Source organism: Xyrauchen texanus, chromosome 6 (assembly GCF_025860055.1).
Source record: "Xyrauchen texanus isolate HMW12.3.18 chromosome 6, RBS_HiC_50CHRs, whole genome shotgun sequence".
Lineage (NCBI taxonomy): Eukaryota > Metazoa > Chordata > Actinopteri > Cypriniformes > Catostomidae > Xyrauchen > Xyrauchen texanus.
The window spans coordinates 3,413,124-3,435,244 of NC_068281.1; the positions used below are offsets into that span (position 1 = coordinate 3,413,124).

The 22,121-nt window shown below is 40.3% G+C and overlaps 1 protein-coding gene and 1 long non-coding RNA gene across 5 annotated transcripts in view; one reads left to right on the top strand and one right to left on the bottom strand.

Moving 5' to 3' along the window:
• The window catches only part of LOC127644544 (uncharacterized), a 75,797-nt gene that overhangs the window by 22,099 nt on the left and 31,577 nt on the right, over positions 1-22,121 (bottom strand). The gene's annotated exons all lie outside the window — the stretch shown is intronic.
• Positions 1-22,121, top strand: part of LOC127644516 (microtubule cross-linking factor 1-like) — a 76,247-nt gene that overhangs the window by 19,290 nt on the left and 34,836 nt on the right. For all 4 annotated transcript variants that reach the window (XM_052127706.1, XM_052127709.1, XM_052127707.1 and 1 more), the window contains exons 4-5: positions 15,119-15,178; positions 15,966-17,387. In XM_052127706.1, coding sequence (XP_051983666.1) covers positions 15,119-15,178; positions 15,966-17,387 — 1,482 coding nt within the window. The remainder of the gene's footprint in view (positions 1-15,118; positions 15,179-15,965; positions 17,388-22,121) is intronic.

Below are 22,121 nucleotides of genomic sequence, written 5' to 3' on the forward strand. Positions count from 1 at the left end.
GTAACTGGCAACATTTTAATTTGATATACCTATTAAGAAAACAATAAAAAATATTATAATTTTTTCTTTGTAAGGCTGCACGATATGAAGGAAAAATGATAAATGCTATAAATTGCTGGAAAATGTGATATGCGATACAATAATCCTATGATGATGTCATCAGAGTGCGCGGAACATTGGACACCTCACCGCTCAAATAAACATATGTTTATTGGAGTAAAAAAGGATTGTCTATCCACAAGCATAGTTGTCTTTTATTCCAAATTGCATATAGACTGCATAAAAAGATATACAGTTTTACCTTTAGCTATGTAGCATATATTAAAATTAATCTTCAATTATTTGTATTTTATATAGCATATGCTATATATATATTTCATAATATTTTGGGATATCCTAAAAGAATCTGATTTAAAATATTTTATTTTATTTTTACACTAATTCATGTTCGTATTAATTTCAAAATTAGTTAATTGAATGTAGGACTTTTATTTTGAAAACAATGTCCAGAAGACCATGCCGTAGAAATTTTTGTTTCGTATCTGGTCTCAGTCCATGCTGAATAAGACTTGTGTCTCGGCAAAATAAAATAAAATATTTTCCAATTTTTGTGCATTTTCAAACCGCTCACTGATTACTACATTGATATGTCCTGCTTTCATTGGATAGTTCAGAAACGCCCATCCTGTTTGGAAACGCCCACTGATTACTACATTGAGATGCCCTGCTTTCATTGGATAGTTCAGAAACGCCCATCCTGTTTGGAAACGCCCACTGATTACTACATTGATATGTCCTGCTTTCATTGGATAATTCAGAAACGCCCATCCTGTTTGGACACGCCCACTGATTACTACATTGAGATGCCCTGCTTTCATTGGATAGTTCAGAAACGCCCATCCTGTTTGGAAACGCCCACTGATTACTACATTGATATGTCCTGCTTTCATTGGATAATTCAGAAACGCCTATCCTGTTTGGAAACGCCCACTGATTACTACATTGAGATGCCCTGCTTTCATTGCATAGTTCAGAAACGCCCATCCTATTTGGAAACGCCCACTGATTACTACATTGTTATGCGCTGCTTTCATTGGATAATTCAGAAACGCCCATCCTGTTTGGAAACGCCCACTGATTACTACATTGAGATGCCCTGCTTTCATTGCATAGTTCAGAAACGCCCATCCTATTTGGAAACGCCCACTGATTACTACATTGAGATGCCCTGCTTTCATTGCATAGTTCAGAAACGCCCATCCTGTTTGGAAACGCCCACTGATTACTACATTGATATGTCCTGCTTTCATTGGATAATTCAGAAACGCCTATCCTGTTTGGACACGGCCACTGATTACTACATTGATATGTCCTGCTTTCATTGGATAATTCAGAAACGTCCATCCTGTTTGGACACGCCCACTGATTACTACATTGAGATGCCCTGCTTTCATTGGATATTTCAGAAACGCCCATCCTGTTTGGACACGCCCACTGATTACTACATTTAGATGCCTTGCTTTCATTGGATATTTCAGAAACGCCCATCCTGTTTGGACACGCCCACTGATTACTACATTTAGATGCCCTGCTTTCATTGGATAGTTCTGAAATGCCCATCCTGTTTGGAAACGCCCACTGATTACTACATTGAGAACACTTTTCTCATAATTGGACATGCTGGCTTCAAATGTAGAAAGTGAGCCATCACGCCGGCAGTCTAATGCAACCTTTAGAAATCCTTTTTATTTTTTTTCCCAATTTGGAATTCCTAATTCCCAATGTGCTCTAAGTCCTCGTGGTAGCATAGTGACACGCCTCAATCCAGGTGGCGGTGGATGAATCTCAGTTGCCTCCGCTCCTGAGACTGTTAATTATCACGTGGCTTGTTGAGCACTTTACCGTGGAGAGAAAGCACGTGTGGAGGCATTACGGCATCCACCGCGGCATCCACGCACAGCTCACCACGCACCCCACCGAAAGCAAACCACATTATAGTGACCACGAGGAGGTTACCCCATGTGACTCTACCCTCCCTAGCAACCGGGCCAATTTGTCACTCAGCACGCCCTGGGATTCGAACTCGCACACTCCAGGGGTGATAGTCAACGTCTTAACTTGCTGAACTCCCCTGGCCCCAATGTGAACGTTTAGCACAATTTTTGGAATTTTTAGACAGTCCCTTACACACCAGACTAACATGGTACCTTAAACATTTCCAGCTTGCTGATTTTGTTCTCTGTGTTATAAAGTGTCCCATCACTGTTTTACTGAATGACATTTGGAATGAATTTTGAAATAATCATTCAAGTGGGCAGAGAACCAGTCGTGAGGAAATGAGTAGATATTCTACCCTTGTGTTTCTGAATTGTTATTTTGTCTTTGGATTTGCCGTTGTGTTTTTAGATATGTTTTTTGTTTTGCACTTCACAGCCACAGTAGAAAGGCCCTCTGGGTGTGTGTGTGTGTGTGTGTGTGTGTGTGTGTGTGTGTGTGTGTGTGTGTGTGTGTGTGTGTGTGTGTGTGTGTGTGTGTGTGCACCCCGTGTGGGGACAATATTACACACAAGGTCCCTTGACTTCTCCCGACAGGAAACCAGAAAGAGATTAACAGCTTAGAGTCTCCAGACAACAGCGGACATGTCTTATCTTTATATTTATAGTGCTAATGAAATCAGAGCAGTTACTGAGAACCAATGACTGTTCAGGATGGGATTCTAGTGTATGTATACTGTATAGTAGTATGTGTAAGTGCCAAATATAATGTCAAACCTTAGTATGCTACACTGATGTCATATGAACTTGTCACATGATTACATGTCGTGTTATCATGGTTATTTTGCATTCTAAACGTTCTAATAATTTTTTTGCAATCCAGTTATATATACAGGTGAAACTCGAAAAATTAGAATATCGTGCAAAAGTTCATTAATTTCAGTAATTCAACTTAAAAGGTGAAACTAATATATGATATAGACTCATTACAAGCAAAGTAAGATATTTCAAGCCTTTATTTGATATAATTTTGATGATTATGGCTTACAGCTTATGAAAACCCCAAATTCAGAATCTCAGAAAATTAGAATATTGTGAAAAGGTTCAGTATTGTAGGCTCAAAGTGTCACACTCTAATCAGCTAAACACCTGCAAAGGATTCCTGAGCCTTTAAATGGTCTCTCAGTCTGGTTCAGTTGAATTCACAATCATGGGGAAGACTGCTGACCTGACAGTTGTGCAGAAAACCATCATTGACACCCTCCACAAGGAGGGAAAGCCTCAAAAGGTAATTGCAAAAGAAGTTGGATGTTCTCAAAGTGCTGTATCAAGGCACATTAATAGAAAGTTAAGTGGAAGGGAAAAGTGTGGAAGAAAAAGGTGCACAAGCAGCAGGGATGACCGTAGCCTGGAGAGGATTGTCAGGAAAAGGCCATTCAAATGTGTGGGGAGCTTCACAAGGAGTGGACTGAGGCTGGAGTTACTGCATCAAGAGCCACCACACACAGCCGGGTCCTGGACATGGGCTTCAAATGTCAAAGCGTCTTACCTGGGCTAAAGAAAAAAGAACTGGTCTGTTGCTCAGTGGTCCAAAGTCCTCTTTTCTGATGAGAGCAAATTTTGCATCTCATTTGGAAACCAAGGTCCCAGAGTCTGGAGGAAGAATGGAGAGGCACACAATCCAAGATGCTTGAAGTCCAGTGTGAAGTTTCCACAGTCTGTGTTGGTTTGGGGAGCCATGTCATCGGCTGGTGTTGGTCCACTGTGCTTTATTAAGTCCAGAGTCAACGCAGCCGTCTACCGGGACATTTTAGAGCACTTCATGCTTCCTTCAGCAGACAAGCTTTATGGAGATGCTGACTTCATTTTCCAGCAGGACTTGGCACCTGCCCACACTGCCAAAAGTACCAAAACCTGGTTCAATGACCATGGTATTACTGTGCTTGATTGGCCAGCAAACTCGCCTGACCTGAACCCCATAGAGAATCTATGGGGCATTGCCAAGAGAAAGATGAGAGACATGAGACCAAACAATGCAGAAGAGCTGAAGGCCGCTATTGAAGCATCTTGGTCTTCCATAACACCTCAGCAGTGCCACAGGCTGATAGCATCCATGCCACGCTGCATTGAGGCAGTAATTAATGCAAAAGGGGCCCAAACCAAGTACTGAGTACATGTGCATGATTATACTTTTCAGAGGGCCGACATTTCTGTATTTAAAATCCTCTTTTTTTTTTTATTGATTTCATGTAATATTCTAATTTTCTGAGATTCTGAATTTGGGGTTTTCATAAGCTGTAAGCCATAATCATCAAAATGATATCAAATAAAGGCTTGAAATATCTTACTTTGCGTGTAATGAGTCTATATAATATATTAGTTTCACCTTTTAAGTTGAATTACTGAAATTAATGAACTTTTGCACGATATTCTAATTTTTCGAGTTTCACCTGTATATATATACACTCACCTGCAACTTTATTAGGTACACCTGTACACCTTTATTCATGTGATTATCTAATCAGCCAATCGTGTGGCAGCAGTGCAATGCATAAAATCATGCGGATATGGGTCAGGAGCTTCATTTAATGTTCACATCAACCATCATAATGAGGAAAAAAAAAATTCGACCATGACATGATTGTTGGTGCCAGACGGGCTGGTTTGAGTATTTCTGTAACTGCTGATCTCCTGGGATTTTCACACACAACAGTCTCTAGAGTTTACTCAGAATGGCACCAAAAACAAAAAATATCCGGTGAGTGGCAGTTCTGCGGACGGAACCACCATGTTGATGAGATGGAGGTCATTGGAGAATGGTCAGACTGGTCGAGCTGACAGAAAGGCTACAGTAACTCAGATAACCCCTCTGTATGGTTGTAGTGTGCAGAATAACATCTCAGAATGCACAACACGTGGAACCTTGAGGCAGATGGGCTACAACTGTAGAGGACCACATCGGGCACTTTATTAGGACCATAGTGTTCCTAATAAAGTGTTAGGTGAGTGTAAATACACAGTATATATAATAGCAAATTTAATTTGGACATTTGGGTTTTTCATGGGTAAAGGGAGCCAGCTGGCCAGCCTGTAAACCTCACACCCCTGGCCTTAAGAGGAGCACTAGCGACTGATGCTTGAGGCTGTAGCAGCCTTTAGGCTCCTTGTTAGTGCGCCTACTTCCCATGCTAGCTGACGCCGGTTCGAATCCCGCTCGGAGAGGGTTGAGCAGGACTGGTTAAACGTGCATACACTGAAGAAAAGAGAAAGCAGCTTAATACATGTACAGTATGTTTGAGATGAGAACAGAATTATATTACGGAAAATCCAAGTGAAATTAAACACAATGAACTTAATTAAAATAGGTTAATATAACACAGTTCTTTAGTATTCTTTAGTGTTTGGTCTCACCTTAATTACATTGTGTACAACCAAGCAGGGGATTTCCATATCCCAGCGTGCATTGCAGTGGACTAAATTAGGAGAACACGTTTTTAAAATAAAGAAGTAAAATCACGTCGAGTGAACACCATCTGTTGGAAATCTGAATCCATTTGAAGATTTCATAGAAATGTGATCATCACTTTTTGATGACTGTGTTAAGTTTCACTTGGACTTTATGCAATATAATGATGTTCTCATCTCAGACATACTGTACATGTATTAAGCTGATTTAAAGTGTTCTGGTTTAGTGTCTTCAATTGAGCTGCTTTCTCTTTTTTCCAGTTTGCAACTTTGCTAGTATAGCAGTACAGTATTATGTCATTCCAAACAGGTTTTACACTCAATGTTTTCGATCTCTCACAGAACCCTTAGCAAGGCTTTTAAGATGCTCATGTTGTTTATTGAGAGGCCAATACAGAAAATGTCCATGATGCATGTGTGGCAACTGCAAAAAGACAAGGGTATTTTTGATGGAAAGTACCAGAATCATTTTTTTTGCTTTATTCTGTCTTTGAGAGTGATTTGACTGTCTATTTTTATCAATACTTCTCAGTCTTAAGTATTATTTCCCTTTACCTCGTCTGTCATTTTGGATGAACATTTTCACAGAGGGTGTCACAATGCATTCTGTAAAAACAAATCCAGCACTCCAGTCATTATTTTGAGATAGAGATATTATTGTAAGTTAGAATCTCATTATTTTAATATTATCTCATTATTTCGAGTTGGTATCTCATTATTTTGCGATTATCTCAATATTTTGCAATTATCTCATAATTTTAAGATAGTATCTCATTATTTTGAGTTGGTATCTGATTATTTTGGGATAGTGTCTCATTGCTTTAAGATTATCTTATTATTTTGATATTCTCGTTATTTTGAGATTATTAAATTGTTTTGAGTTAGTATCTAATTATTTTAAGAAAGTATCTAAATATTTTGGTTTAGTATCTGATTATTTTGAGATTTTTTAATTATTTTGAGTTAGCATCACATTATTTTGCAACTATCTAATTATTTTGAGTTGGTATCTCATTATTTTGCGATTATCTCATTATTTTGATATTCTCATTATTTTTAGATATTATCTCATTATTGTAAGATAGTATCTCGTTATTTTGCGGTTATTTCATTATTTTGAGTTGGTATCTCATTATTTTGCGATTATTTAATTATTTTGAGTTGGTATCTCATTATTTTGCGATTATCTCATTATTTTGATATTCTCATTATTTTTAGATATTATCTCATTATTGTAAGATAGTATCTCGTTATTTTGCGGTTATTTCATTATTTTGAGTTGGTATCTCATTATTTTGATATTCTCATTATTTTTAGATATTATCTCATTATTTTAAGATAGTATCTCATTATTTTGAGTTGGTATCTCGATATTTTGCGATTATTTCATTATTTTGAGTTGGTATCTCCATCCATCCATCCATCCATCCATCCATCCATCCATCGTCAACCGCTTATCCTGTGTACAGGGTCGCGGGGGGCTGGAGCCTATCCCAGCTAACATTGGGCGAAAGGCGGGGGACACCCTGGACAGGAGTTGGTATCTCATTATTTTAAAAATGTCTTCTCATTATTTTGGGTTAGTATCTCATTATTTTGAGATTTTTTAATTATTTTGAGTTAGCATCACATTATTTTTATTTGGTATCTCGTTATTTTGCGATTATTTCATTATTTTGAGTTGGTATCTCATTATTTAAAAAATGTCATCTCGTTATTTTGATTTAGCATCACATTATTTTGAGATAGTATCTTGTTATTTTGAGATTCTCATTATTTTGAGTTGATTTAGCATTAAATTATTTCAAGGTATTATCTGATACATTTTTCAGTAATATCTTTGTAAGATATATATATACTATTGTAAGATAGTATCTTATTATTTTAAGATAATGAGTCTGTTCCAAAACGTAGTGAGCTGCCTCGCTGTCTCCTGCCTACATAGGCAACTGTCTTCAATGGCTGCATCCTAACAGAAATGCAGCCTCATAAGAGAGAGATCACTCTCAAAGGCGGCAGCTCCGCGAATCGTTCAAATGGCGCTCCTCACGTGCAGCACATGGGAGTCTCGTTTAACTGATTTCAAAACAGGCGATGTGAGACAAACGATGCAACCCTCTTACTATCTGATTAACACAGCACACACATTTGGGGTAAAATAGTCGGTTTTGTATCATATTAAACTGTTTTTTATCTATACTTTTTAGTATTGAATCATGGATTGTAAGTGTCTTTTAATGGAAATTTCTCTCACTTCGTCATCACTCACCGAGCTCATCACAGTGCAATATGGGATCGGTTACCCGGGGAAGTATACGTAATTCTAGGATCACCTACTCGGGGAAGGATACGTAATTCTAGGATCGCCTACTTAGGTAAGGAAACATAATTCTAGGATCGCCTACTCGGGGAAGGATACGTCATTCTAGGAATGCCTACTCGGGTAAGGAAACATAATTCTAGGATCGCCTACTCGGGGAAGGAAACATAATTCTAGGATCGCCTACTCGGGGAAGGAAACATAATTCTAGGATCGCCTACTTGGGCAAGGATACGTTATTCTAGGATCGCCTACTCGGGGAATGAAACATAATTCTAGGATCACCTACTTGGGCAAGGATACGTTATTCTAGGATCGCCTACTCGGGGAATGAAACATAATTCTAGGATCACCTACTCGGGGAAGGAAACATAATTCTAGGATCGTCTACTCAGGGAAGGAAACATTATTTTAGGATCGCCTACTTGGGGAAGGATACATAATTCTAGGATTGCCTACTTGGGCAAGTATACGTTATTCTAGGATCGCCTACTCGGGGAAGGAAACATAATTCTAGGATCACCTACTCGGGGAAGGAAACATAATTCTAGGATCGTCTACTCGGGGAAGGAAACATTATTTTAGGATCGCCTACTCGGGGAAGGATACGTCATTCTAGGAATGCCTACTCGGGTAAGGAAACATAATTCTAGGATCGCCTACTCGGGGAAGGAAACATAATTCTAGGATCGCCTACTTGGGCAAGGATACATACTGTAATTCTAGGATCGCCTACTCGGGGAAGGAAACATAATTCTAGGATCGCCTACTCGGGGAAGGAAACATAATTCTAGGATCGTCTACTCGGGGAAGGAAACATAATTCTAGGATCGCCTACTCGGGGAAGGAAACATAATTCTAGGATTGCCTACTCGGGGAAGGAAACATAATTCTAGGATTGCCTACTCGGGGAAGGATACGTTATTCTAGGATCGCCTACACAGGGAAGGATACGTAATTCTAGGATCACCTACTCGGGGAAGGATACGTAATTCTAGGATCGCCTAATTCTAGTTCTAATATCGCCTACTCGGGGAAGGATACGTTATTCCACGATCGCCTACTTGGGGAAGGAAACGTAATTCTAGGATCACCTACTCTGCGAAGGATACGTAATTCTAGGATCACCTACTTGGGGAAGGATACGTTATTCTAGGATTGCCTACTCGGGGAAGGAAACGTAATTCTAGGATCGCCTACTCGGGGAAGAAAACGTAATTCTAGGATCGCCTGCTCGGGGAAGGAAATGTTATTCTAGGATCGCCTGCTCTGGGAAGGAAATGTTATTCTAGGATCACCTACTTGGGGAAGGATACGTAGGATGCTACCTTAGAATTCAGACAAAACAAGAAATCTTTGGAGTCAGCAAAATTAAGATACTTACCTTTTAGAATAAGCTTCACGTCTGGAGCGCTCCTGTGATGTCTTAAAATGCTACCACTGGAGGACATTCACTAGGTGTTGGGACAGACCCATTATCTATTTATTATTAGCTAGTATCTCATTTCTATTTAATACAATCTTTTATACTATTGACACGCTATTTCAAAATAAATATAGATCATTTTTATTTAACGTGGCAGAAACCAGCTTCCATAACTCTGGAATTGCATTACATGCGAAGAATGCATTCTATGCTGCCTCAGAAAAAAAAAACAAGAAGCAGCATAATGTTGTGCTTATATCTCACTGGGTTTTGGAATAAGACTGTTGTCTCACAGCCACAGTTTTCCAAATAAAGCAAAGAGAGTTTGTTCATAAACATATCAGCTTCTTTAAGAATCCTATTACAAGTCTTAATCAAAATGTTTGGACATGTATATTTGCCCATTTATCTCAAAAGGGTGTCTTGTGTGAAGTGTTTTGCTGCCATTAGCAGCTAATTACAAACATTAGGAATCTCCTAATCATAAAATCTGATGGGTTTTTATACCATAAACCCATTTAATTAAAAGGAACGCATATTTTTAATATTTGTTTACATCACATTTGTGATCCTTACATTATTTTATGTAAATATCGGCAATAAAATCAGCCTTTGCCACCCTGCTAGTATTCATTAAAGTTGTATTCATGCCCGTTGTTCACTGATGAAGTCGACCAGGACACAGCGGTTAATCAGCCATCGTCATGGGAACACGGATAGTTGCTGTAAACAAACATCTCAATCAATTATTGCTACAAAGGCCCAGAGAGTCACGTTTGTTTCCTTTTTTTTTCCCGCTGTTTAGTTCTTAACTAGATGAGACGAACATTGTATAGTCCTGAGGAAAAAAAATTGTGTAGAAGTTTATGTTATCTTAAGAATCCAAGGTTATGTGAAATGTTAGCAGAGATGGCATATATTGACTTTCCATTAAAGAAACGAACCTTCATTCATTTATTAACCCAAAACACACAGCTGTGTCATGAGCTTGAAACCAGGAAACATGCGTTCCAAATCTCTTTCTTCTGCAAGGACAAAACAGCTACTTAATGAAACACTGTGAGTGATTTTATTCAACATACATAAATGATGTTGGGGCAAATACAAAAATACCACACACACACAAAAGCTCTGTCTTATGCCGTTTGCCGCCTACATAGGCAGCTGACTTCTAAGGGCCTTTGAAAAGTCATAGTACAAGTAAGGAATTGTACAAGTTGGCACGGACAAAAATGTACACCTTTTACTCTCATAGCGAATAATAAATGACAAATGAGTTTAACCCCTTACCCAAACCCTAAACTTAACCAGGATTTTAATTGGAAAATAACTTTGGTATATCTCAAAAGAAAAAAACATTGGGGTTTGGAACAAGACAAGGGAAGCATATTAAAGGTTATTTACCAACCTAGTCTCAGAATGAACGTTACAATAATGACGGTGGCGCGAAGAAGCGAATGGCGCGACTCGAACACACAAAATCGTTTCATTGGCGTATTCGGAAAAAAACACATGACGCGTTGTCGCGAAAGCGATCAGCATTGAGATTGTCCAGTGGTCACTGATGTACTGACGTAGTAGCTGAAGAAATCTGTGGCACAAGACGTGGCGCAACGGTCCAAGATGTATGTCTAGTGTACGTTTACATGGAAAAACTATTGAAAAACAGCTAAGATGGCATATGCAATAATGAATTCAGTGTGAACAGCCCCTAAGAAAGACCAATTTGGAACACCTCTACACTTGTACAGTGCCCTCGTCGTGTCTATTTGGTAAAAATGTGAAATACTTGATTTGTTTATTAATTTATTTGAATGTGAACTACTTTAGACGAATATCTTACTGTGATACTATATGTTCTCTTTTATTGTCTGTTTACATTCTCTCAGCTTCCAGTCGGCCTTTATCCCTCTCTGAGGCTTGATTAGCCTGATTAGGGGCCGGGCGTACATGCAGAATAACGACCCAGCCCTGCCCTTTGCCCTATCACAGTATCCCTCCTCGAGTAGGCGATCCTAGAATTACGTATCCTTCCCCAGGTAGCCGATCCCATATTGCACTGTGATGAGCTTGGTGGAAAAATAAATCCAAGATGGTGGACGAATTGAGAGAATGAGCTCTCAGAAATGAAAAAGTTGACATAACCCTTACAAAGAGTAACATGGTATTACCATAAAAACATATTATGGAAAAATGTGGATTTACCATGTTTTTTGGACACTATAATGATGGCCATGGTTTTCTTTGAGTATGATGGTTTGTGAATTTGGTTTCCTTAAAAGAAAATAACCTCACAGTACCAAAATACCATGGTAGTACCATAATGTTTTGGATGTAGTACCATGATATTTTTGGTACTGTGGGGTACTTATTTGTAAGTGTTGTCAGCACCAAAGTATACATTAAAATACTATTGGAATTGCCATCACTGTACCATAGTATTTCCACATTACATTTTTGTACAGTAAGTGGATTGGACGACAGGCACAAGATCTGGCAGGCTTGTGTATGTTTGTGTTGTGTGTCAGGAAGCAGATGCTCTTTGTTTGCACAGGGATGAATGTGTATGTGACATTGAGTCGATCTCAGTTTGATCTCTGCTCAGTCACACTACAAAACTGCACCGTCAGTCGCTCTGTCAGGGCAGGTTCACACAGTTCATTCAACCTTCATTACGCTCAATACAGTTTCTCCTGTTTTGGCACACTGTACACAATGAGATTTGATGCATGAGTCTTTGATTGCTAATGTCTGTCTGTGTGTATTTTAGTGCTGTTTTCTGTCATCCAGGGATACTTCTGATTCATAACTCTACTAATAGCTTATATACAGACATATTTGTGTGAATAGGTCTTAAGCTGTGTCAGAGAACCCTATGAATGCTTAGTTTTCTGAAGCACTAGATAATATGATCTTTATGGAACTTCATAAGGTTCTCCGATGGTTTTGGTTCTAATTGTACCTGCATATAATCTATTTGTTCTCCCTGTGCACTTATTTAAGTGTTTGTAGTTCAGTTGGCAGGTGACTGCATGCCGTTTTAGGGTACTGAAGCAGAAGATGGTTTGGTCTGTTTTCGTCAGGCCTATATACATCTATCGGGAAGACACACAGGCTTGAGTGAGGTTTAAGATGCCATTTATTTGATGAATATAAAACAGAAATGTAATGTCTCTCTTTGGCATAGGCCCCGTCTGGTGGTCCGAGGGAGTTGTAGTCGGAACCGTCATAGCCTGCCAGAGATAGGAGGCAGGGGCGAGGAGCCTACCCCCGTGCGGGACAGGACTCATCAGGTGGTGGTGGGGTGGTGGAGGTTGCCGTGTTAGCACACTGAAACACCAATGTGATTGTGAGCAGACTTATAAAGCGATGGTTTACATGCGATTGGCTAGGAATTACCCTGCTAATGGAGTGATGATGAACAGTTGCTAGTTTTCCCGCTAGAACTACGCTGCGCTTACATTTCTGGGTGAGGTGGGATTGGAGGACGAGGGTTGATCTGATTTGGTAGGAAGCCAGACACCAGGATTAGTCTTCTGTGGTTAGACTGTGACTTTATTATTGTTGTCATACAACTGTACACTTTTACTATTATTTATCTTTTATTTTATTATAGATGAATACAATTTATATAGATAGCATAGCTCATATAATTGACCAATAGTCTTGGGAGAGTTCATCTAATTGCAGACTCTGATATTGCGTGCTTGGAAGAGAAATTCAACAGAATTGAGAGAAGGAGAGAATTAGTGTGACAGTGTTTTATGGACCACTAATGCATTAATGCATTTATGTAACTTGATCTGCTTGTGAGTGTTCAGCTTTTGTGATGTGTACAGTATATCCATCCATATGTTCTCCCTGCCTCTGTACAAACACATTGAACGTCTATGGGATAACCCCCACCCCCCCTTATCAAACCTATCCTCAGCAAGCCACATGTTTGAGGTGTATTCATGTCAGTAGCACAAACTGTGTTGTAGTTAGACACAGAAATTCAATATGTAGAGTTAAGGGGGTTGTTCAAATCTCTAACCCTTAGCATGAGCAATAGAAATAGCAATGCTTGCCTAAGCAAAGAATATTTGCTATTTCTTTTTCTATACATTTCATTGGATGTTTAATTTATGTTTATTTAGCAATGGCGTGGTGCTGATGACTTTATTGGAGGAGGTCTGAACGTAAATTGCAACCATATTGCAAATTCACCCACCTAAAAATTACATCATTTCATCATGTCATCTCCTGCTATGTTTTGGTGTTGTAGCTAGTCACTTTTACTATCTCACTATGAGTCTGTTACAGTTCTGTAGAATTCTCAGGAAAGGAAATGAGTAATAGGTTTCAAGTTCCCTCCTCTCTCGTGTGAATATGCCCCTCTCACACTTTCCATCTGTCTGGCCATAAATGATTCAAGCTAACACAGCCATCAACAGCAGCTATTTAAGTTCAGTATATTGCTCAAGATAGACCAGCAGAAATCAGGGCACAATTTAAGCTCTTTTACACTTGATACAAGTAAGGGATAACGCTCACCCCAAAGTCAAGCCACTGGTCGAGCTGTGTTGCTAAGTTGGAATGCTTAAAAACACAATGTTTTTATAGTTGTCACTGTGTTTACACTTTGAAAGGCAATCAAGTTATGAACTGGTAATCAGAAGGTTGCAGGTTCGATCCCCACAGCCACCACCATTGTGTCCTTGAGCATGGCACTTAACTCCAGGTTGCTTCGGGGGGATTGTCCCTGTAATACGGGCTCTGTAAGTCGCTTTGGATAAAAGCGTCTGCCAAATGCATATATGTAAATGAATAGCTTACTGTGGCAGGTTGGAGGGTGGTGCCGGGTTGTGATTATACACACCCGGTCCCTTATCAGGCTAATTAAGCCACTGAGAGTGATAAAGGCCGATGGCAGACAGTGGTGCGACAAGAGAGAGATATTTTATGGACATGTCCGTCGTGTGTGTTTGTGTCTTTTTAAGTTTATTATTAAAACTATTATTTATATTGCCAAGCCGGTTCTCGCCTCCTCCTTTCCATTGAGTTGATTACACAGGTGCCGAAACCCGGGAAGGAGGAGGGATGCCCGTCGCAGAGTCCTCGACACTGCTGTCCACCCAGGGGAGCGCCACTGCCATCCGAGGGAGGGAGTAGACCGACCGCCCGGACACGGTGAACAGCCGCCATCCGCGAGGCAAGTGGGGACTGGACTCCCCGACCGCCTGGAGCGATGGAGCCGCTGCCATGGGCGGAGGAGAGCCCTGACTTCCCCCAGAAACGCGGAGGGGTCAAAGGAAGCCGTCTGCGAGGGGAGGAGGGAAGTGTCTCCCTGACTGCCTGGAGCAGTATGGCCACTGCCAGGGGTGGAGGAGTGTCCCCACGAGTCACCGAGAACGCGGAGGGGCGTTTTGACCGCCGGGGGTCGTGATTCTGACTCCGGTCCGCCCGGGGAGAAGTGGCTGTTGACCGCCTGAGAGGGTGGAGAAGTGATCGAGGACCATGCGACGGTGTATCGGAGAACTGGCGAGCGTGTTTTTTTTTTTCATCTCTCTCTCCTCTCTCTCGTCGCACCACCGTCTGCCATCGGACTTTATCCCTCTCGGAGGCTTAATTAGCCTGATAAGGACTGGGTGTGTTTAATCACAACCCGGCCCCGCCCTCCGCCCTGCCACACTTACTTATAGCTGTCTCTGTATGCTGTATTAAGCTATGAAAAGACAAAGTATTTTACCTTTTATTTGAACTGTAATTCACATAATAACAGGTTTAACACTCTCAATGCTGACATTTTGAATGTTTTTCTAAAGCTCCCATGTTTCAGTGAAGCTCCTGAAATTAAGATGTTCAGATCATTGACACACATTTGCCTGGTCCTCTTTAAACCTCTTAACTTTGCCTCCTTTTGTCTTTCAGAATCCATTGCGGAGACGAGTCAGCAGAGAAGGCTTCAAAGATAAGAAGTCTTTTACTCAGGTGAGAACATACAAGCACAGATCAATGCACAGGCCTTGTTCTGTGATCATAAAATGCGCTTGTTCTTTGCACCAGAATGTGTAATCTAGAGGAGACACTGTACTATTTGTATTATATATGAGAATATCATTGCATAGCATCTCAAATGTTGCTCTGGTTATTCTGAAATGCCAAATCCTGTCAACAAAATGATTGGCTACTATTACCTCCCAGAACTGTCTGACATACTTTCGCATTTTGTCTTCATGCTCTAAACCATAAGTAATTTATTACACTACACTTATTACACTTAACCTCTATTTGTATTTCTTTTTTGCACCAATTTCAATTTTGCACCAGAAGTGACGATTTTGTCCTCTTAAACACATTGCAAATTGTTTTTGCAATATTCAGATTTTTCACATAAATTAAACTTGGATGGAGACATAGCTAGAGACCAGTGGTTGACAAGGTCCACAAAGAACAAAAACCATATTAATGGTTCATGCATTTATGCTCTCAAATCTCTTTCATACTTGCACATATTCAAACTTGTCAACACCAACTGATTAGGGTATTGGTGTTTGTGCATTTTAAAATTTTAGGCACATAGGCTATGCCATAACCACCGTAGGTACGCGTTGCCTACGCTGTATTAGTACAAATCGGCCTTAAGGCACTATTCTTTGTAGAGCTGCTTTGGTCAATATGCACGTGAAAATGCCAACAAATTGAAGTCAAATGCCAGATAAGATTACTAACTAGTTATTATATACTGTACTTAAATGCTGTACCTTAATCTTTTAAGGAGGACAGTGCAGACTTGCGATGTCAGCTACAGTTTGCCAAGGAGGAATCTGGCATTATGCGAAAAAAGATGGCAAAATTGGGCCGCGAGATAGATGAACTGGAACAAGAGTTGCAGAAGTATAAATCGGTATATGGTGATGTGGACAGCCCTTTGCCCCTGGCAGAGGTTACAGGTGGAGGCCCACACACCACCCGGGAAGCTGAGTTACGGTTACGGCTAAAACTGGTGGAGGAGGAGGCCAACATCCTGGGCCGGAAGATCGTAGAGTTGGAGATGGAAAACCGTGGCCTCAGGGCAGAAAACGAGGACTTACGATGTCAATACGAGAGAGACTGCTTTGGCCGTGAACCTTTCTCTAGTGTTCCTACCTCACCGTACAGTGGCGATGCACTGGAATCTGCGAGTGAACTTCGGCGCCACCTGCAATTTGTGGAAGAGGAGGCAGAGCTTTTGCGGCGCTCCATCTCTGAGATTGAGGACCACAACAAGCAGTTGACCTCCGAGCTCAACCGCTTCAAATTCGGGCCTAGCAGCCAAGGTGACAGGGAGTCAGAAGGGGCTGAAGGTGGAAATGTTGGGTCACTAAAACCTGGCAATGGTAGTGGAGGAGGTAATTGCATCATGGGAGGAGGAGGTGCCCTACAAGATGAGTTGAAAGCTGCAAGACTCCAGGTTAATGAGTTGAGCGGGAAAGTGATGAAGTTGCAGTACGACAACCGGGTGCTAATCTCAAATATGCAGCGTTGCGACCTAGCGGCGCACCTAGGTATGCGGACCAGTAGTCCACGTGATAGTGATGCGGACAGTGATGCCGGGCGAAGGGAACCAAATGAAGAGGAGACAGCGAGGCTTCTGTTGCTACATCCCAAACGGGAGGGACCTGTTGGTGGTGAAAGTGACTCAGATGACTTGTTTGAGAAGACTTCTACATCTGGATTCGCCAGTGCCGAGAAACCCTCAGATTTTGGTGACCTGGGAGCAGCCGGGTTTGCGCAACGTAGACGAGAAGACCGGGAGGCACTTAACAATGTCAGACGTGAAGCGGAACAACTTGGAAAAATGGTGGAAAGGCTCATCACGGATACGGACATTCTGATCCTGGAAGGTCACCTAGTTGTCTTGGGAGGGGATCATCTTGTGGAGGGTTCTGAGTTCAGGGGTGACAGGGACTCCACTGAATCTAAACCCAACTCTCAGGTGCTGGATTCCATCAACTCCCGCATGAGGGCTTTCAGGACAGAACTCCAGCTTTTCATGGATAAAGTGGACCACCTCAGGGAGGGCTTAAGGGACCGTGCCGATGACCTCTCCCCCATGCCTAATCTCACTGAATCCAGCAGCTTTCTGTCCACAATCACGTCCATGTCAAGGGATTCACCCATTGGAACACTGGGAAGAGATCTGGTGACAGACTTTCAGGTGGGTTCCATCTTTTTTTTCAGTGCCTCATCAGTGTTTTCCTTCACATGTGGTCATGTGACATGCCAACTTTCTTTTTCCTTTGCTGCTTCCATGTTTAAATGCCATTTAGTCCCTTTTGAGAAAGCATATGCATTTTCAGTTATTCTGCACATCTTCATGCACCGTATCCAGTAGTCCTGAATCCTGAATCCACAAAAAGAAGCTATTCAACTAACACTGGCTGGCATGACTCTTCACACCAAATAAAGTTAAAAGAAAAGTCTGTAAGTCCAGTTTTGTTCTAGATGCCCCACTGGAGTGCAGTCGGTAGAGGTATTATTATTATTATTATTATTATTATTACCTTTGTAGGCAAAACAATTACCTCTTGCTGCTGTGTGATTTCAGTACTTTAGTGAACCATGACCACTGTTTCTTTGACATGTTGGACAGGTTTAGCTGTAGCCAAAGAATCTGACTAGTAGAGCTGGTTATACATTTGTCTGGCTTGACATAGGTAGTATTTCTCAGACATCTATGCATTGCATCAAGATCTGCAGTATGTAAAAGAATAATGGGAGTTTTCTGTGCAAAGTTAACACCGAAACATACTCTACACAAGAGAGTGAATGCAGATGCATCTAGCCACGCAAGCTCGACTTCATGCATAACAAAATGTGTCAGACCACAACTCATAACACAATGCAAGCACACGTTGCTTTCACAAAATTGCCGCAAGGGGCTCTATAGCGGACATTAGTGTGGATTGTCTGCTTCTATGGTGAGTTTTCAATTTCAAGTTAACTACTGTTATGGTGGAGCAACAGTTTGAAGATAATATTGCTGAGCAAGTGAGTTGAAGTCTATATACAGTATCTGCAGAATAGCAACTTGCCTGAATAATGACACATCCAGTTTAATGGCACAGAATTTTCAAGGTAACTCTAATGCCCCCTAGAGTACTGAGGTTTGTTACGACCACAGTAATGCAAGAGCGTACATTAAGCATGTTCAACCGGGCCAAGCTTTGGCGATGCCGAGCTTCTTGCCTCGTTATTGGATCACAGGACCAAAAGTTCAAAATATTTGACACAAAATTGGATTCAAAATGTTCAATAGCCACACTGGTAAATGAGACATTTATGGTTGCATACTACATACTGTACCTCATAGTATGCAAACTGTATTAAAACCAAAACAGAATGCAGTATAAACAGTACTGAAATAAACTAAGAATTACACTAGTATTACATTTCAAAGATGTTTTAAAATTTGTTTTAGTTTTGAAGTCAGTTTCAAGGGTTACCACTACTTTGTAAGATCGATTCACAACAGGTACTAGACATACAGCATACCTTGAAAAACACATATCTGCCCCGATTACCAACCAGCTCAGCCAAGGTGCTCTTCCTTTTACCCTCCTAGTGATGGTAAACCACCCTCAGTGCTGCTCATAAACACGTGCACCTACTCACTCCCCATACCCAACCCAACCCTCATGTCTTACCCCGCACTAACCTATGGCTGCTTGCTGAACTGTTGCTGTGGCTGGAGGGGCAAAGTAATAAGGGTATTTTCAGCATTGCTTCGCAGGGTCACAAAACCTATGTGTACAGTTTTGATTGACATTTGATGTGGCATGACATAAACTAACAGTATGCATTATAATGGCAGTGAAATGTATTTGTCATCGCCTTGGGGTGCCCCCAAGCAGACCTCAAAGATTTTTATTTACACAGTTAATATTGATGCAGCATATGTCGATCATGTAGACACTATGAGATTTGGAAAGTGCTCCAAAGGTGACATTTGGCTTGCCTTAGTGATCAACATGAACTGAACATACTATGAATATATTGAACAAATGTCTTTATATTATGTGGTTGATGTTCCTCAAGAAATATGCAGATGAATTGTCAGTGTCTTTTGTTTTTAATGATTTGTGTGTGTTTATATGTGATTTGTGCTAAACCATCTTGGAAAGCTATCCTCCATAGAGCTGCTTATAGCTTGTTTCGTGCTTTATGCTTTAAAACTGCTTTACGATAACCTGAGTCAACTTTCCAACAAATAACCTATCAGTTTGACATGGTTAATATTTTATTGTACTATATATTTAAAGGTGAGGTGTGTAATTTCTGCTCCTCTAGTGGCATCAAATGGAATTGCAATTGTTTATTTATATATTTATTTATTTATTGAGAAGTCCGCCATGTCAACTACTGGCTCAACCAATGGCGTGATTTTTAACAACTCTTTCTGTACTCATTATTTGATCAGACTGCCACATATTAAGACGTTTTTACACCAAATTGTATATAAAAGGCAAAATAACCATTTTTATTTCCAAGATGGCAACTAAACGACATCTGATAACTTAATTAAACATGCAACATGATGCGGTTATTTGACAAAAATGTAGCATACTACTGTTTGGAACATTTGGTGTGGAATAATGCCTACGGTTTAATTTAATTTGTGTTTTTATTGTAGACAGTATACATTGTGTAGAATTCATGAAGTAAACTAGTATTTCATTCTGATCATAGCCAGTCAATTTTTTTTGCAATTTTGTTTTCCGCTATTGGTGCAAAATTACATACTTAAGCATCTAGAATCTGAATAGCTGTTAAAGTTAAATGTAATAGTCCAATATTCAGAAAACCTTTTTTCTATGGAATTTATAGCTAATAAGATTTTCGCCAAAATTCGGTTCCAGATTTCAAACATTTGCTTAAGTATCGCCCCTGCTGCCTTATGATTTGCTGATTAGCTAATTTGGCTAATTTTCATTGGTGGAATACATTGGTTAAGCTGGGTGGTTCTTTGCTTTTGGGGGACATCACTTCAACCCGACCACTATCATAACATGGCCTGTTCATGTCATGTCTATTAACCATTCAGTGATGAAAGCAGGACACTCGTATTGCTCTAAGAGCAACAGCTGGCTGCTAGGCTGCCTCCATTGCATGGTTGAGCTACGCTAAATTAGCATGGCGTTGTCACACCAAATCCAAGCCCCCATCAAAATCCTATCCTAGCGTTGTTCCGTCATAGCTGATCAGGGTTCGATCAATCATTCCATTTCATAAACAATACATCAATTCCAATAATATAGTATATAATTATAGATTTTACTATATATATATATATTGACCCTAACATAGGATATTTTGGTTGTAATGCCTAAAATAACAATAAAAATGCCATTTAATAATTATACAATTCAAAGGTTTTTATCATTTAAGAGAATAATGGGATTCTGGGGCCGGTTGCACCAGCTACATGTAAATTACAACTTAGCCTAGTTGTGGCGTAAATGGGCACTAAGTCACCGTTAAACCTAGGTAGAACATAACCCTACATATGAACTAAATATTTACGGAAGCCTCTGACCAGGAGTAACGGTTGGAATAAAAAAGTTGACTGATATTTTATGATATCAATGAGCTCGTGTTTTGCATGACAGGATTCAGTCCTTTCAACATAGAGTATGATGTTGACAATTACACTCGTTTATATTTACGAGAGAGCGAGAGAGAGACAGAGACAGAAAGAGAGAGAGAGAGAGAGAGAGAGAGAGAGAAAGCTTACTTTTAAGAGGCTCTTCAGCATGAAACCACTCAAACGGTGCAGTTTTCAGGGTGCGTCAGTGTCAAGTTTCAATAAATGTCTATTTTTCCAGTCTGTTTTAGTATTGATTTATCACCCCTTATTTATATTAGATACTTTCCTATATATTGTTATTTACACAGGGCAAATGTACTATTTATCAAATATACTTTTATTACGTATCGTATTTGTGGCAGGGCGGGGCCGGGTCGTGATCCTACACATGTCCGTCAGCGATCTCTCTCTCTCTCCCGCACGATCCCCTGCAGTCGACCTTTATCCCTCACGGAGGCATAATTAGCCTAATACGGGACCGGGTGTGTAGGATCACGACCCGGCCCCGCCCTCCGCCCTGCCACAGTATTTTAATAGGGATATCATTTATTAAGGCTGACAGTTTGAACATCAACCGTACTTGACACATCCTTGTCTGTGACCTACTAGCCTTAAGAACAGGTGGTGCAACCAAATTAAGCACTGACTTAGTTACAAACTAACTAGTAGTTACTAAGCCCATAGTGTGAACTTTGCATCCCAACTTACGTGAGACATTACGCACAGCTGGTGCAACCCTACCCTGATATTTATATATTTGCTATGTTTCATACACTAAAATTAACAGGCTAACCAGTTAGCATGCTAATTGTAGGGCTAACTGAAAACACAAGATAAATGTTTACATGTTTGCACTTTAATCATTCTTTATACACTTTTATCATACTTATAGTGCATTCAATAAATGTTATCAGTATGTATGTTGCTTGGGAATCAAACCCATGGTCCCTGCTCAGCTAGCACTGGTGCTAGCTACCAGTTGAGCTACCATTTGTAGTATCAATTGTATATTTGAGGGATTTTAAAAGAGATTAATTGACCATTAATTGACACATTTTCATGGTCAAGACTATATAGACCAAATAATTACATAATTATTTTACAATAATAATAATAGAATAAAGCACCCCCGAAAAACATCTTTCAGCAAATGGAATTAGGATTTGGATTTTGACGGGGGCTTGGATTTGGCACAACACGATTAGCGTTTAGTCCCAGGTGTCGCTACACATTTTGGGTTATTGGTTGTAAGACTCATGTGGTATCCTCATCGCATGCGCTTCATAACCAGTGTTTTGCATTCTT